Source organism: Toxorhynchites rutilus, chromosome 3 (assembly GCF_029784135.1).
Source record: "Toxorhynchites rutilus septentrionalis strain SRP chromosome 3, ASM2978413v1, whole genome shotgun sequence".
Lineage (NCBI taxonomy): Eukaryota > Metazoa > Arthropoda > Insecta > Diptera > Culicidae > Toxorhynchites > Toxorhynchites rutilus.
This window is the reverse complement of record NC_073746.1, coordinates 132484828-132503667: the sequence shown is the minus strand read 5'-3', so window position 1 is coordinate 132503667 and position 18840 is coordinate 132484828. Positions and strand designations below refer to the sequence as shown.

General features: G+C 35.6%; 1 protein-coding gene across 1 annotated transcript in view; it reads left to right on the top strand.

The window, feature by feature from the left end:
* The first annotated feature begins 5962 nt into the window (after positions 1–5962).
* The window catches only part of LOC129773500 (uncharacterized), a 38623-nt gene continuing 25745 nt past the window's right edge, over positions 5963–18840 (top strand). Inside the window, exons 1-5 of the mRNA XM_055777112.1 lie at positions 5963–6138; positions 6198–6361; positions 6421–6635; positions 17816–18012; positions 18075–18475. Coding sequence (XP_055633087.1) covers positions 6090–6138; positions 6198–6361; positions 6421–6635; positions 17816–18012; positions 18075–18475 — 1026 coding nt within the window. The 5' untranslated portion in view covers positions 5963–6089. The remainder of the gene's footprint in view (positions 6139–6197; positions 6362–6420; positions 6636–17815; positions 18013–18074; positions 18476–18840) is intronic.

Below are 18840 nucleotides of genomic sequence, written 5' to 3'. Positions count from 1 at the left end.
GGTGTGTTGGGAGGGTTCTTATCCTTGGGCACAACCTGCATCTTGTTAGCGGCATACCACTCCATGGCCTTTTTTTCATAATGGCAAGATGCAAAATCCGGCCAAAACAGCACAGACAAGTCATGTTTCTTCAGGAAAGGCAGCAAACGCTTTTGAAGACACTCTTCCACGTAAAATTCCCGGTTACAACGAAAATGTCGCTTTTCAAGCCACAGGTACAGATAGCTTGCCAAACGAGATATTTGTTGGCAAACTTTGATAGTTTAATATGCTTGGAAATGTCTGCCACCTTTTCCCTTCCGGTTGTCCAGGAAGCTGTCTGAAGTCTGCCTTGACGTAGGTTTCGTCGTCCATTACCACGCAATCAAGCTTTGTCAACAATGACGTATACAGCTTCCGAGATCTTGTTCTTGCCGTAAGGTTTTGCTTATCGTTGCGATTTGGAGTCACTACCTTCTTATAAGTCGATAGTCCGGGTCGTTTTTTAGTTTCACGCACGGTTGTAGATGATATTCTCAACTTATTTGCGACATCTCGAACGGAGAGGTTGGGGTTGCGCTTGAAAGCGCTAGCCACTCTTCTGTTCGTCACTGCGGCTCCCAACTTTCGATTTCCCCCAGATCCAGGCTTTCTAGTTGTCGACAAACGTTCCCCGAACACTTTTTTTTACTTTCGTGACGGTTGATTTGGCCACATTCAACGATTTTGCTATTTCTGCGTGCGTGAAGTTTGAATTTTCACGACGCATGTACAAAATTTTGATTCGTCGCTCCTCTTGCTTTGACGCCATTTTGATAACTAAAGATCTAATGTCAAAATTCTACACGCACACACCTACAAAATGAGGGGTGATCAGGTTTTTTATATGAATGATTGGAAAAAATACGGCGAATTTAAGTTGACAACTTTTTGATTCGAACACCCTTTAGAATACCCCCTTAAAGCAGTTCAAACGAGACTAACTCGTGTGGCTGCATCAGGAATTTACCACGCTTTGTTCAAACTTCCATCTCTACAAAATCATATTAATTCAGGAATTGAATGGATATAATCGTGTCAGTCGTAAAATGCTTCGTGAGGACATACTTCAGACAATACCTCTACACGCGTTTTTCAAGAATCATGGTAGCGTACACCTGAGATGGGATACGAACAATTTTCGGTATTTTGTGACTGCTAATCCAAGGGAATCCAATGAATTATATACTCTCTCTAAAGGTTACAGCATACTGATTTTGAACCGTTTCTCTGAGTACGATTCAGCGCATGAAATGCTAAAACGTCGAAATGTGTTTTTGTCGAAATTTCTGATCGATTGTTTAAACAAAATTTTAGATTCTCCGAAGTGATTTTGCTCTTGAACTTTATATCGAGTAAAACCGTTGTGTGTGACATCAGCATAGCAGGGCTAATTTGCAATATCTCTTCTCTCCACATTGTTCGTACAAACGAACGCTGCATTTGCATTTCGAGCAACCCATTTTCACACGCCTCATTCGCAGTGGTTTATAACAATTATATCTCGTGACTCCGTCCTCGGTATAGAAATCACAGGTAGTTAAGAACAGAAATGTACAGAACAAATGTATGGTAAAATTGGCATATTTCCAATTTTTGTCAATTTAAACCATTTGTGGATTAGGTAATTGTATTGTATAACATATCAAACACTTCTTAAAGAATTTTCAATTCGATTGGTATGTAAACCATTAACATCCGTTGGCATCAAATATAGTTATTTAGGTTCAAACTATTTCATAAAAACGTGTCATGTTTTTTTGATTTCGCACCCTTGCAGAGGGACGTAGTCTTGACGTAGGACTAGTTGATTCAGATGATATACTGAAGATTAAGTTTCTTAAAACAGTGGGAAGTTTCTAGATGCGTTGGAGTACATTGAAAAAAGGAAAGGAAAAAGTCTAGGAAAAACAAAAAACGCATTACATTAAAGTCTATTCTTAAACTGCCAGAGATTCGCAGTGGCATTAGTAAAAAAAACATCCTGTTCATATAGATTACAGCAACTGTAATTAGTGAGATAACACGGTGAAACAAATAACCCGTACCAATTGCAAATCATTGAGCGCAAATATTTTAAGAAAAAGTGAAATAAATTTCTGAATTGTAAGAAAAGCTTACTGATTACATTTTGTGTTTGCCTGGTAGTATCGCATTAATTGAAAAGTTTTTCTTACGATGATAAATATTTGGACTACAGAAAAGCCATGACAGAAACACCATGATAATTGTCAAGTATAACATTATGTAACAGATTTTATGATGAAATATCCAAAAATCATAATCTCCTTCGAAAAGTTTCTTCTGCATATACAACCATTCCATGCCAAACCGATGTAGAGGTTCTCAGATTTTCGTGAAAAGTGGTAATTTTGTTCTAGATCACAAAACATTAGCCCCGTTTTTTGACGTAGAACTACGAACTACAGGTCACGTTTTTATGAAATATAATTAACGTTAATAACTATTTTTGCCGCGAACGGATTTTGGCGTTGTTTGATATTCTGTACATCACAATCGCTTGGTGTGTAAATGACTAAAATTCATGAAAACTATAAGCGTTTCCATTTTTCCATACATTTGTTTTGCTGATTTGTGTGCTTTCTCGAACAGAGCTGTCACTAACGAGCAACGATGAGGAAATCATAAGATTCCAAGTCTCCGTGAACAAAGGAAAAGAAGAAGAATGGAGGGGAATGCCGACAGTATAACAGTGAATCTAGCTGAGGCGAACTTTCAGTCACATTAAGGTTATGAGCTACACAATTGCATGGGGAATTATCAAGCTATCACCGGCTCACCAAGAAAATAAATGTTCTGGGATTTGGTTTTGCATGGCGGTAGCAAAACTCTCTCCACCAAGGATGGCAGCTAAGCTAATCTAGACCGGCAATATTAACAGAAAGGGTTTCTGTTGAAAAGAGCGCAAAACGGAGATAATATTTAGTTGCTTCAAGCCATCGAAATATGTATATTCATGTGCGTACGTGCGTGTTTCATAACCCGTACGTAAAAATAGTGAAAGGGAGGGAAAATATTTTCGTTATTTCTACTGAGGTAATTATTCAGTCTTTTTCCAAGCAGTTAATATTGTTTGTTTTCCGTCATCATAAAGGCTTCGTAGGAGCCTTTGACATTGCATTCAATGAATTGAACTGACGGTATGGCGAAGCAGGAGTTAAGGTTGTGCGCCAATTTTCGGGGAATACCAAGCATCTTGAATGTCGTGCTGGAATGTTATACGTTATTTGGGTTCGCGTGCCAGTCGCAAAACTACTTTCAACTATGATTGCATTTGCGCTAATCTTGATCATAATGACGCAATGCTACTCTTTTCGAGATTGTTGAGATTAACAGAAAAAGTTTATTTCATTTATTTAGTCACCAAGAAAGAAAATGTCGTTCTGGAATTTTGTATGTGATTTGGTTTTGCTTACCAGTAGCAAAACTTTCTCCACTAAGGATGACAGTTGTGCTTATCTTGAGCATGGAAAAGTAATGCAACTTTTTTCGAGGCCAGTAATATTAACAGAAGTGGTTCTATTGAATGATGAGAATGTGCTCATATTCCTAGAAGCTTCAAGTCACCGATGTATGGTTCTGTATGCATGCTATGATGAACGCTTGTTCGGCGCTTGGTTTACGTTGTTCTGCGATGGCAAGAATGAATCATCAATCAATTATCGTCAATTGATTCTACAATAAAAAAAAACACTTTAGGGCGATCAAACCATTCTACTGAACAATTATTTAAAAAATTTCGCAGGATTATAAAATAATATCCGAAGTTGTTTACAAGCAGCTAATATAAAATAACAGCGTAGTTCTACGTCAACAATGCGGTCGTATATTAGACACAGCCTCCTATAATTTTTTATTTTTTCGATAGGGTGACCATTTCCATTTTAGGATGATTCGAAAAATCTACTTTTTCCACTTTTTCCCAAAAAATACTTTTTTGTAAAATTCATTTGAGCCTGTAACGAATTAATAAAAAAAAATTAAAAAAGATTATAACTTTTGAACCACTAAACCGTTTTAGATGATCGACATATCAAATTGAAGCCAATGAGTTAGACTTTTATTAAAATAAAATATTGAACTAGCAAAAAATGGATTTTGTTTTCGTAAATATTGATTGTAGTCGTTTTTTGTTGTTTTCATGGCTTTGGACCAGAGGGCGCTATATTTTTTTGTATTTTTTCTTGAAAGCTGAGGATTTTCACATATCTCATATCAGAGATGCTATTTTTCTCCTTTTTAGGATATGATTTTCCAAAGTTAACCGATGGAAAAAGTCATTTTTGGGAAAAAGTTGGAAAAATGATTTTTCGGACCACCCTAAAAAGTAAATGGCCATCCTAACGAAAAAAGAAAAAAATATGGGTCTGATATTTTGCAATAAGTAACAAAACTACCACTTTTCATGGAAATCTGAGAATGGAATTGCATGGAATTCCTTATAGAGCTTGTTGGATTGATTGGATTTATTCAGTCACTAAAATTCTTCAAAAAATTATTTGTTTATTATTTACGTTTAGGTGTCCCGTTTTCATTCCTGAACTATTGATCAGCCTAGTTATAATTCAGAAAAGGTCTGAAAACGTACCAAATAATCATCTGTTAATCAACAGTTAGCTCAAATTAGGCGGGGTGGGAGTGTGGAATGAGGGACACCAATAGAAAGTGGATTTTTTAAACCTTCAAAGCAGTTGAATTCGTATAAATATCCTATAAAACTACTGTAAATAATGAAAAACACTATTTTATCGATATGTATTGAAATATTTGACACAGGTGCGCTGTGCGCATTCAAAAAGTGAACAAACCGAAATCATATTTTCGACTGGTCAAACCAACATCATTTACCTTAGTTGAAGCAGTAAGCGTATGATCGGGACATGTGTACAACAAAATATTTCGCGAAATTTTGAGTCCCCTTAATATTTTATCACTCCTCGTGTTTCATTTAATCCATTTACTTTCAATTTATATTCAGAAAAAGAAAAGATTGTTTAAAAAAAATACAAAGAATACTAAAAATACTATTCTAACACGCAGCCTTTATATTTCTGAGTCATTCATAATTTATAGATATTCATAAATCTGTATTTGATAATTTGTATCGGATTTTTAATTCCTGATCATTTCTTTCGACTTTGATTTTTGTTTATGGAGAACTATAACTTTTAATATTGAAGCCGATAAAAACAAAAATTTCAATATTTTTTGCGCAAATACATACTTGGTTGATTTATAATTTTATTTTTTAATTATTAACAAAAACAAAATAGTTTGATTTTATTGCACCGCGTAGTCTACTGTATAGGGTGCAGCATAACTTCAGGCTATTTATTAGTAATATCTACCAATCCGCGCAGTTTCATGCCAACACTACCATTTACAACCCAAGCGATGTTCGTTGGCGATGGCCACGTTTTCCATTATTTCCCCAAAACCACGGAGTCGGTAGCTGCGACGAGTTGTATCGAACTGCATCATCCGCGATAATTTACTGTCACATGTTTTACGAATTGATCACGGTATTAGGACAGATGGATGCAGATTCACCTTTATCTATGGAGTCTGAATCATCACTCTGCAATACCTGGCTAGGGTTCCTGTCAATCCGCCTGTGGGATAAAAATTCGATCCGAAAAAAGGTCATTTTAATTATGTTGAAAAATACCAGTTTGCTCCCTCGCATTTGCCTCTTCTAATTGAACGTGCGAACGGGAGTCAAAAGCAGCGGAGTGCGGACTTTCCCACTATGTTATCTGGCAATGGAGCTATGCTGGCAGAAAATACACACACCGAGCCACCCTAAACCCACACGAAGTATTTTGTGAAATCCCACAGAATTCCCCCCTTCCGACAGTATTTCAACATTGTGCGAAATGGTTACGATAATGGCAAGAATCTTAGTCTGTTGGCCGAACGGCTTTTAAAAGTGAGCACCTCGAGCGCTAGCGGGTTTCAGTTCAGTATCGGTTTAGTTCCTCTGGAGTGCACGTTATCTCTGCGTCCCATCTTAGCGCGAGTTCAACAGACACACCTCTCAGCCCAACACGATGAGGCTAGCTATTTTCGTGAGCTTGATCGTAAAACTGGTGGCTGCCCGTAAGTAGCATTGGATATGATGAAAAAAAAACCGGTACAAATAATGTGTTCCTCCGCAGAAATCAGTTACAAACAGTGTGCCAACAATGAGTTATGTGTCAACGTAAAAATCTGCCCCACATTCAAGGATCATGTTAAGACGAATTATCGAAGCTGGCCGCAAGGAGTGCAAAAGCTACTGAGAAGCACTCTATGCAATCGAGAGGACATCGGAGGGGAAACTGTAAGTTGGTTGGAATGCTTGAAAGGAAGGACAGTTGATCACAAGACGACATCTTCCAGGTTATTAGCGTCTGTTGCCCAACTGTGATGAATCCTAGGGACTGTGGGGAGCAAAGTGATCAGAGGATATCCAATGGCCAAGTGGCTAAAATCTTCATGTTCCCGTGGATGGCACTGCTAAAAGATGAGAAGGGAAATTTCGTATGCGGCGGAACGCTGATCAGTCCGAGATACGTTCTGACGGCCGCCCATTGCCACAAGTCTTTCCAGCGCATGTGAGTATCAGCCATGAATGTCAGTTTCACTGTTAGTAAGATTAGTAATCGATAAAACATTCGGAACATGTTAATCCATTTACCATTCGGGGACGTTTACGAAACATCATCTAATGATGAAGATGAAAGTCTGATCGGACACTCACGGCCATGTGTTGAATATTTTATTCGTGAAGTAACGTGATGAACAGTGTGGTTGATTTTAGTTAACTTTTCATTTAAAACAAAATGATAATTGATCGAGTGCCTCTCAACAGTTTAAATCCCAAAAATTGAACAATATTGATTAAAATGTGTAAAGTTTACATGAAAAACGCTATGTTCGGTTAACGAAAAACTGGGTCAAATCCAAAATAATCCATAGTACCAAATGACGGTTTCAATTTATTCTTAAAAGCTTTCGGTATCAAATAATGTATGTGGCAAAATGATTGTACTACAGTAGAGCTCCGATTTTTGTCAAAAATAGACTTTTCGGTACTTGGTCGTTTTTGTCTGAAAAGTCGATTTTTGACGATATTTGTTTTGGATAACAGTAAATCTTGACGTTTCATGCGATTTTAAAACATTTGGCATCAACAATTTTTTTTTTCAAACCAATATTTTTCAGAAGGTATTTTATCGTTGAAAATCAACATTTCGCAGTGAGTCCCGGAGTCCCAGAGTGTCAATTTTTGACAAAAAAAAATTCGAGATGACATTAGATCCCGACGCAATTTGAAGGCATCCAAACTTTTTTTTCGAAAACCCCGATTTCCTTTACTCCCCCCTTGGGAGATTTTTCGGTTTAAAAAAACAAAGGAGTGGTTTATATCTATTATATAACCACAAGGTTGACGTGGGATTACCTTAACAATCATTTGTTTGTATTGATTGAATTTTTTATTGAATGAAACAATTTCCTAATTCAATTGACTTCAATATATTTGCTTTGTGAGTAAAAAGATTGTATAAGGCCATGTAAGGTCAATTCATGCATTGTGATATATTATGTTCTTGGTTACAAGTAAAATTAATAACGGTCCTTTTACGTTTGGTATGATGCCTAAGACAAAATATGTGAACGGAAAAAAATATTTTATTTTACGTTTTCTTCTGAAGTTGGCATCTCTCAAGTGTATGTACTTCTCGAACAGTGAATTTGCTTGATTTGATAAACTTCAGGTACTCAGTTTCGATTTTGACATGTGCGTCGAACGCATATTGTTTAATCAATAGGCGTTATCGCAGCAAATGGTTATCAACATTTTGCCTAATCATCAAATGATATGCGTAGAAATACAGTGAGCCGAAGATATGAAGGCATATGCGATCTTGCAATCTTGAAAAACCGAGCCAAAGTGTTGTGTTCAATCCCTAAGTTTAAGGAGACCGTGTTAAGGAAACATTTTCTAGTTTGCACAAAGGCCCCAGACATCTTGGTTCAGAAGTCTGTGTTGGGGAAACATATTTCAGTCGGAACAAAATTACCCCCGACCTGCATGTATTTGCAATGCCAATTTCGCTACGCTCCATGCATTTTCATGTGTTTGCAATGCCGATATCCCCAAGGCTGCTTGGTTTTGCAGGCTGTGTTAGGGAAACCGTAAATCGGGCCAATCAAAACGAGGCAGTTAGGGCGTTTAGATAACGCTTAACATTTTGCAGTTATTCAATTGTTTATATAATGAAAAATAACATTTTATTAATTGCGATAGAAGCGTAAAAATATTCCCTATCAATTGATGCAAACATCTTTCCGATCCAGTAAGAAATGTTCGAGTTATAAGCATTCGGAATCTTTCATTTTTTCCTGCACGTTCTGTGTTTAGGTTTTCATTTTACCCCTCTTATACTCCGGTTCGACGTAATCCCACTTCAAAACTCAAAATTTGACCGCTCTGCGACTCTAGTAAATGATGTCCGATTGAGCTGATATTTTGCATAGGATAATTTTTCGTGGGAATCAACATTTTTAATCAAGTTGCCTTTGGAAATTCGAGAGGGCTATTTTCATTGGTACTCCAATGTGCATACACTGCGTTTCACAACTATAGAACCACTCATTTCTTCTAAGTTTCCAGAGATATGTAAGAAATCGTTTGAATTGAGGTTATAATAACTAAATAATAGGATATAATAACTATCTTTATTTATAAGACTGGCCATTCCAACATTATTGTTGTGTACAGGCGCGAAACATTAAAAAAACTAAAATTTTAGTGTTTCATATCTATAGAACCAGATGTAAAAACTCTCACTACTTCATAAAATTAACGTCAATATCAAAAGAATTACAATAAGTTTTTAATTCGTAGGTCATCCTTAGTTCTCTATCAGTTCAAATAACACATTCGGGGTGGTTTCGACCAAGCTGCGCCATGTTGTAGTATGTATTTCGTTCTACGCAGAGGATACTGCTCGTTTAAGCTCTTCAAACCACTCATAATGCTTGTAAGTTGCATCTACTAATAGTACGATCACTCCTCATGAGTTCTTGATAGGGGTTTGATCTGGTAAACAAGCTGACCAGTCCAAAAGCTAAAGCCTCTATTCTTTAAAACCATGCCATGCCTTTCCGGATTTTATGAATTGATAACAAATTACCCAATCATCACGGTGTTTTTAAGGCAAAACAGAAGTAAATGATTCTGAAGTACTTCGTTGCACTTCTGAATGTTCATTCGTGTTGATGGTGAGCCATCTAAACCAGGACAGATCAATTTTTTGGGCCAATAAACAAAACGTACATGGTCGGTTTTTGAAATTCGATGATGATTTTTTTTCCATACATCCATTGCCACCCTAGCCTGGAGCTATGCAATCATTTCATATCCATACACCACGAGTGAGGTTCGATGTTGTACGAGAAAGGGTTCATAACGCTAACGAGTTGGATATGCTTCCGGAACGAACAATAGATTCAGGCGAATTCACGAAATCAGTTGAGGATTGCTTGAGTACTGTTGCGTTCGAGTAGAGCTAAGAAAAGGTCTAGACTTTCGTGTAGCGCCATACACAGTAATCCAAAGGATTAAGATCTACAAATGTCCAAATGTTGTCAAAGACCCCATATGACCTCGAAACATAATACTTCACGAGCCTTGAATGTATTGGGTTGTTCGGAATGTTTGTGCCGCCACTGACGATGATCGAATCGAAATGCTGGTTAAGAAAAAATCTCGGAAGGGTAAGTTGGGGTGATTTGACATCCGGGTGATTTGGGCTACTCCTTTATCTCGAAAGTACGGCATAACTTGGATTTTTTTTTATAATATAATGTCATCTCCTTTTATTGTTGAACCGTATGTAGCTAACGTAAAGAAAACATTGGTAAAATTTAACAGGTGGGGGGAAACGGTAGCATAAACAAAACAAGCACTTTAATTGTCAGACAATGTAAGTTTTTTGATCGTGATTTTAAGGTTTTTTTCCGTCGATTAAATAAACTTTTTGTGTATTGCGCAGTCAAGTTCTGTTCGCCTACAGAAGAGGAACGATTTTAGTCAGCGAAACTGTAAGTTTGATAACAATAAATGGGAGTAATTGCATTTTAATTTTTGCATGTTTTGTGCGGTAACATGGACACTAGGGTGGCAGCGAAAATGGTCATGTCAAATTTCAAAAACCGACTATGTACATTTTGTTTGCTGGCCCCAAAAAAATGATCTGTGCAAAGTTTCAGCTCAATCAGACATGATTTAGGAGTGCTTCAAAGCGCTCAAAGTTTTGATTTTTTTATCCTCGAAAATCTTCCGAGGGAGTTTGGAAATCGTTTAGAAAATCGAAATTTTTTTTCGATGCCAAATGGCTTAAAAATGTATGAAACGTCAAGATCTGATGTCATCTCGAAAAAAAAAATTTGGCCGAAAATCGACCTTTTGGGAATGAAGGTTTGAGAAAAAAGTAATTATCGAATTTAAAGAACCGACCATATACATTTTGATTACTGGCCCCAAAAAATGATCTGTGCTAAATTTCAGCTCATCCAGGCATGATTTAGGGGAGCCCCAAAGCGCACAAAGTTTTGGGTTTTTCATCCTCGAGAATCTTCCAAGGGAATTTGGAAAATCGAAATTTTTTTTCGGTGCCAAATAACTTAAAAATGCATAAACGTCGAGATATGGTGTTATCTCGAAAAAATTTTTGCCCGAAATTCGACTTTTTGGAATTTAGCCTGAGTGGCAAAAAATCAAAACCCTAGGTACCCCTAAATCATGTCCGATTGAGCTGAAATTTTGCACAGATCATTTTTTGGGCCAATAAACAAAATGTACATGGTCGGTTTTTGAAATTCGATGATGATTTTTTTTCCATACATCCATTGCCACCCTAATGGACACGTTTCTGTGGGGTGAATTGGCCCTACAGGTTTTATGCTTTGCTTTGGTGCAATTGATTTCAGATGTCGCGAAGATACTAAAAAAGGAAGGGCAGGCAACTTTGGAAGAAGGAGCTTGAAAGAGCAATGCAGGCCATCAAGGACGGATTTTCTTTGACCAAGCATAGAAAGTGTTTGAAAATGCTCAAACAATAAAGAAAAGATCTATGCAGAGTTCGAAATGGTGTCAATCCAACTTTTCTGGTCTGGAATCTGGCCAAGACACCTGGTTTCGATCCTAAAACATTGTTACTTGTTGTAACATTATCCCAAAATACTTTAAATGAACATAAGTATGTTTTTTTTTTTCAATGAAACACACACTGGACCAAATCACCCCGCATCAAATTTTAATGTCCAAAAATCATCTCTTTTATTTTATGATATATTTGATAGATTGAAGCTTTATATAATGATTAAACATTATTTATTGAGAGAAAACAAGTGTAGCTCAGTATACAATGTGACATTTTTTATTTAGACCTTATTGGTTTGGAAATATTACGCGATTTGCTTAGGGGGTCCAAATTCCCCTCTTTTCTCCTACCTCGGTCCCAGCTTTCTTGCCAGTCTCTACGTCTCCATGAAAGGTTTCTTGAGGTGAAACATAATTTTGGGAACAAAAGTTGCAGAAGGGTTTCGTCCGAGACACGACCGCATAGTTTTCGTAGCACGTTACATTAGGCTACTCGTTTCATACTGATTTTGGATAAATTTGAAAAATTACATTATAAAAAAGTTAATAATTGCGTGGTTCTGAAGAGAGCCGGTTAGTTTGATTATTAGTTCGTACAATCCAGTGATGTTAACAGAAGCATGATAAATAGTCGTTGGATGGTGCGTATTACGATAAAAATGAAGAGGAATGAGATATACTGAAAAATATATATAGCAGCAGACTGGTGAGCATGACAAACTCGTAAATTCATGTCTCACCATCAGTTATAATGTGTATTTTGCATGTGTGATTAGAATTTTTTTTATTATTTTTTTGCCATTCTTAATAGTTTTGAGATAAAAAATTGAAAAAAAAATTAATAAGGGGGTTTGCTAGTGAAGAAGAACGAATTTCGGATTTGTGTTTTGAGCTCTGAACGAATAAAAAAAATAATATTTTTACTATCCATTATTTCATGATTTGTTTATTCATCTTTTAACAAATCAACAAAAACTAAACGAAAAAAGTCAAAATTAGAAAAGTTACATGCTGGTGAAATGAGGGAATACAAGAAAATAGTTTGCCATGGCGTACAAAATTCAAGCTTTTCTAGTTATCTGGAACAATCAAAATCGAGTGGATTCAGAATCAGTAAAGATGCCGCTATCGTATGAACCTCGGACAAGTTAAAAAATATTATGGACAGAATGGGGCCGTTTGAAAAAATAAATTGCTCTTTTGCACGTTTTTATGACAACTACAATTTTTTTTTAAATAGTGAAATTCAGTAGAACTTGAAATATCGTGTGCACCAGTTTTAAAAGACTAATTTCGACAATTTCGTGTTTGAAGGTTTATGTCAAGCCGTACTTGATTAGATGTCGCATCGCAAGAATGGCTATCTTTGTGTTATTAACTATAGGAAAAGGTGATGAAGAGAAATCAATCAAGTCACTTAGACCCCTTTCCTTCTAAGCCCCTCATTTTGAAGTTTGGAAATTCAAGAATATAGGTCTTTTCAAAAATCCGATTATGAATAGCCATTTTATAGCCATTTTTGCGATGCCATTACAGTCATTTTTAGCGATGGGGGGCTAAAAATGGCTGTAATGGCATCGCAAAAATGGCTATAAAATGGCTATTCATAATCGGATTTTTGAAAAGACCTATATTCTTGAATTTACAAACTTCAAAATGAGGGGCCTAGAAGGAAAGGGGTCTAAGTGACTTGATCGATTTCTCTTCATCACCTTTTCCATTAGTTTATAACACAACTGTAAAAACGTTGCCATTTGAGTTTGCTATAGAATCCGATAGATGATAGATGATTTTATACTTTTTTGACGTGGGACTACGTCTAACCGGAGTATATGGGGGTAAAATGAAAACCTAAACACAGAACATGCAGGAATAAATGAAAGATTCCAAATGCTTATAATTCGAACATTTCTTATTGTTTCGGAAAGATGTTTGCATCAATTGATACGGAATATTCCGACGCATTTATCGCAATTAATAAAATGTTATTTTTCATTAGATGAACAATTGAAAAACTGTGAAATATCAAGCGTTATCTAAACGCCCTAACTGCCTAGTTCTGATTGGCCCGATTACGGTTTCCCGAACACAGACTTCAAATTCAATGTACTTGTGGGAATCCGCTTAGCAAATATACATGCAAGTAGGGGGTATTTTTGTTCCAACCGAGCTATGTTTCCCTAACACGGACTTCAAAATCAATGTGCCTGGGGGAATCCACTCTGCAAAAACATGAAAGTCGGGTGTATTTTTATTCCGACTGAAATGTGTTTCCCTAACACAGACTTCGAATCCATGAAGCGTGGGGAAGATGGTATTGCAAATACATGCAAATCGGGGGCATTTTTGTTCCGACTGAAATGTGTTTCCCCAACACAAACTTCAGAACCAAGGTGTCTGGGGAAATTGGCATTGCAAATTCATGCAGGTCGGATGTATTTTTCTTCCGACTGGTATGCGTTTCTCTAACACACATCGCAAATACATACGATTCGGGGGCATTTTTATTCCGGTTGAAATGTGTTTGTCTAACACAAACTTCAAAACCAAGATGTCATCATACCAAACGTAAAAGGACTGTCATTAAATTTAATTATAACGAAGAACATAATCTATCCAAATGCATGAATTGACCTCACATGGCATTATACAATCGTTTTACTCACAAAGCAAATATATTGAATTCAATTGAATTCGGAAATTGTTTTATTCAATCAAAAATTAAATCAATACATAGAAATAATTTCAAAGCTAAGGTAGTCCCACGTCAACCTTGCGGTTATATCATAGATATAACCCACCCATTTTTGTTTGGAAATTTTGAATCTTTTTCTCGGAATTGTGATACCCAGTACTTCTCTAATTGTTTGTTTCAATATATTCGTAAGTGTTTTTCTATATGTGTGGTTATTTAAGAATTTTTCGCGGAATAGAAAATAATTGTTTGGTATTTCGAAATTAAAAGTTTTCTTAAAAATGTTTTCTAGCTCTGTTCTATTTCATTCAAATCTCTTCGAACTTTTTTTTATGTGTGTGAGTCTGTTCTGATTTTTAGGGCAATGCAAAAACAAAAAAATATGTTTTAATATTTCCAAATTTTGGAGCTTTTAAAACTTTGAGACCCACAAGAACTGTCCTAATTTTGAATTCAATGTGTTCGTATGCGTTTTTCAAGTAGTTTTTTTTTCAGAATTTTCAGAGCAAAATATTTTATATTTTTCCCAATTTTCGAAATACAAAAAAAAAAATAAAACAACTATTATATCTTTCTCACTTATATATAAATAAGTAAGAAAGAACTTTTACATACAAATTAGAGCCGTACTACTGGGTCTCAAAATCATAAAAACAAAATTTTCACATAAGATTTCGTCTGTCAGTAAGGGTTCCAAATTAGAGAACAGGTCACGTTTTTATGAAATCAGGTTAACTTTAATAACTATTTACGTTACGAACGAATTGTGATTATTTTTATACCAATCGAATTGGAAATTCTCTATGATTTGATATATGTCATTCATATGAGCAATTCCAAATGAAATCGACAGATGACAAAACATGTGTATTTTTGATTCGAATGCAGGTTTGTATCCCGTTTGGGTTGGAGGAAATATGAGTTTTCCACAACAATTGGGAATTTTTTGACTCAAGTGTAACTTTTGAAATGGGAGTATCGATTTTAGTAAGAGAAATCTTTGATAATTTATATCTCAACAACTATGAGTCGTACCGAAATAGTGTCTTAGAAAGAGTTATAGAGTATTGATGGCCAAACGCGAAAAAATATACACTGAGAAAAAATAGGACTCTTTTTTTTATTTACAAAAAAAAAAACTTTGCGCAATATCTTAAAGATGTATTTTTTTCATATAAAACATAAGTCATGTAGAAAATTTTAAAAATGAGTCCAAGATGGTAAAACTATTTTTGACGAACTGGTACATCGAATTTTTATGAATTTTCCAAACCTCAAATTTTTGTATATTAATCATCATTTTTAGCCACTAATAAGTAATAATGATGTGAATTAAAATGCTCTTTATAAAACTCCATCTAAATACAGCCATTCTCGAGATATTTCAAAAAATAGTTCTAATTTATTGTGTTTTTTTATAGTAAATGCTTAAAATTTTCAACAATTTTTCCAAATATATAATTATGGTAAAAATATATGTTCAGGAGTTACCCATGTTATTTTTTTGGAGTTTTAACCCACATGTCTTCAAATGTTTTTCAACGTAACTCGTAATGAATGAATAGTTTCTCCATTGGCATTTTAGCTTCAAACCAACTCACAATGGTCCAGGAGGTGCATTTAAGTGGAAATTAGCATTTAGAGCTCGATAGTTATTTTCTAGACAAAAACTGTCTTCGACAAAGTTGTTACATGTAATAGAGCGCTCGTTTTTATGTTATCTAAAATAGGGTGACCAAAATTGTCGATGAAATAAAACCTTTTCTGTTGGAAGGAGGGGTGCTAATCAACTCTTCCGGCCCGGGTGCAAAAGCTCCACTCGACGCCACTGTATTTTACTCTATATAATATGTGATTTTTAAAAACCATGTTATTTTTTGTGTTTGAGTAAATTAAAACTCAAAAATAGATCTTTAAGCAACTTTGCATACTTGAAATATTTAAAAAAGAATTGAAATTTGTTTCCTCATTTTTGACAAAAAAATATAACTCAAACTATTTGAATTTCCAAAATATTTTTTTTTCAATGATTTTTTTTTTAAATTTGCTTGATATTTTTTAATGAAAACATAAATAATTCTCTACATTTGCTTCTTTAACATACATTTATTCTTTAACATATTAACAACATTTTGTCGATCTGATAGTTTTTAAAGAAAGATTTTTCGAAAAAAAAAGTTGAAAAAAAAACCAAAATTTAAAAAATATTCTCACAAAATCTATCCAACCTACAAAATTTTTATCAAAGAATGAAATGTAGGAAATTATTTATGTTTCAAATAGAAAATAACAAGTAAATTGTTGAAAACAAAATCATTGAAAACATTTTTTTGGAAAATTAAAATTCACATTTCTCGAAAACATGTTTTTTTTTAAATTCTGAAAAAATTTATATGAATAGCCCTTACAATTTCAACAAGTCACCCATACATCGGAAGATGGGTACTTTTTATGCTTTTTATGCTTTTCTTTGAAAAAATACTATTAATGTTTAATTCGTAACATTTGTATGTATAAATTATCGCGATTCATACGCTCTGCTAATTTATTTCTATTCAGAAATATGTAAAGAACATGTCCAACGCGAAAGTTTACAAACAAAAGTGTTACGAGTAAAACATTACTTTTTCCAGTGGTCTCCATACCAAAATGCCGTATATTCCAAAAACTATAAAAGATAGAACGTTGACGTCTTCGACGAAAGTTCATATTTTAATAAGATCTAAAACTGTGTTCAATACACTTTATTGTTATCTTGACTTTAAACAAAGTTAGGATTAGTTGTAATTTTTTCAAAGAAAACATGAAAAAATTGTTGTTAGAAAAACTTCTTTGTTATAAAAGTGCCCATCTTCTGATGTACGGACGACTAAAGGCGCGATTCCAAATTCCAAGTCAATGGTTATTGTTACTGGTATATATAAACATTTTTCCTTAATTGTAATGTTTATAATGTAAAAAAACGATTACTAGCGGTTGACTTAAGTTTGGAAGGGTGACATATTTTCTTCAGGAAAAGGAGGGGATATATGAATATTGTAACAGTGTTCACACTCACACTCATCATACTCAATTCTTAAACCTATTCTTATATCTATTATGTATTTATATTTCACCTTATTCTATTGTTAGTAAGAGGGTATCCGATTTCTCACGAAAGAAAAGGAAAATCCGAATATAAGGATGTAAGGATAATCACAAACGAAGATCGGTAACTTTTAGAAAGACATATATTTGGAACATGTAACCAAGGTCTAGCCGAGCCAACACATCTCCCACCGGTACATTGGGCGCCCTTCCTCTGGCCCGAAGAGAGTTTTCTGTATTCGATTTGGCATTGGTCATGATGATGTTTTGAATGATAGAGACATGAAATGATAAATTTGGAAAAGTCCCATATTCGCACATCAGCACAAAATCAAACATCAAACTCATATTCCAACGCACAGTCCCGTATTCTTATTTCTACAAAGTGCAGATGCACTGAATGCGAAAGAGAAGATTGCTTTTGCGAATCGACCAATCAGAACGCGGGATTTTCATTCAAATAATGTTTGAGATTTTCTAATTGTTTGATAGTTAGTTTCATGAAATATCTCATTTTGTTCAATGTAATGAATTGTTCTGGAGTGCTCAAATCGATTGATGCAGCAAACTCGTGAATCCATCAGGAAATGACTGAGAAATCTGGGATGACAAACATACATACATACATACCAGTTGAGTGACATTTGGCTATACATAGTTTTCGTTTAATCTTTTTAACAATTACGGGAAACGGGTACTGGAAAGTGAATTTTCATTCGTAAATTTTTATTTTAAAAGTGTGTTCACTCCCCATGAAAATACATTATCTTTCACGCTTCCCAAACTCGGAGCCCGAAGCTCAATGTCGTCATCGTGAATAATTATGAGTTATCCCATTTCAGCGTATCTGTGCGATTGGGCGAAAACGACATCCGCACACCTAAAGACTGCCAGACGATCGGTAAGGAAACCGAATGCGCTCCGGTTCATCAAGACATCGCCGTAGAAGATTTCATCAAGCATCCAAATCACACCGAGCGCTACAAGAAGAATGACATCGCGCTTATCCGTCTCGAACGTGCACCCGTTCTTCATGATAGTGAGTGTCATTTTTCATAGTGATAATTATTTATTATTATTGATTGATTATATCTAATAAAGGCGTTCGACAAATCTGCCTGCCAAGTGGAACTCCCGAGCAGCGAATGATCAAGCCACCGTTTCTGATCGTATCGGGCTGGGGTCTCACCGAGAATGGATCATCGTTCGATGTGCTGAGATATGCGAAGGTTCCACCGATGGAGCTGGATGATTGTGGCACGAGTCTGAGGCAGCTGGAGCCTTTGTTGCGCCTGGACTCGAGTCAGATTTGTGCTGGCGGTGTTGATCGGTCGGATAACTGCGCCGGAGATTCGGGTGGTCCATTGCAGCATATTTTTGGCCCAAGAGCACAGTATGTTCAGTACGGCGTGGTAGCTTTCGGACAAAAGGGCTGCGGTGAGGACAACAAACCTGGAGTGTACACGAACGTGGTACACTATCTGAACTGGATATTCGAGAACGTTAAGGAATGAAATCCGGTTCCTTCCTATCAAACCACTACCATGGCACAATGATCAAGCAATCGAAAAGAAAGTCAGTAATATTATGAAGTAAAAATTATTTGTATTTATTTATTTGTTAATATTTCTGATATCCAATATTTAAATACAGTATAAGTTTCGTCACTAGCATACCTGGATGTGTTTCATTTTTCTTGGTGAGTATTGAGTGTAGGATTCGACCGCATAGTTGACGAAGGATTACGTTAGGATGTTTGTTGCATATTGGTTTTGGGTAATAATTTGGTGGCCTTGAGGGACCGTTTAGTTTTATAGTTGGGTATTGTTTATTCACTCCACCGGTTGTACAATCGAGCGATGATGAT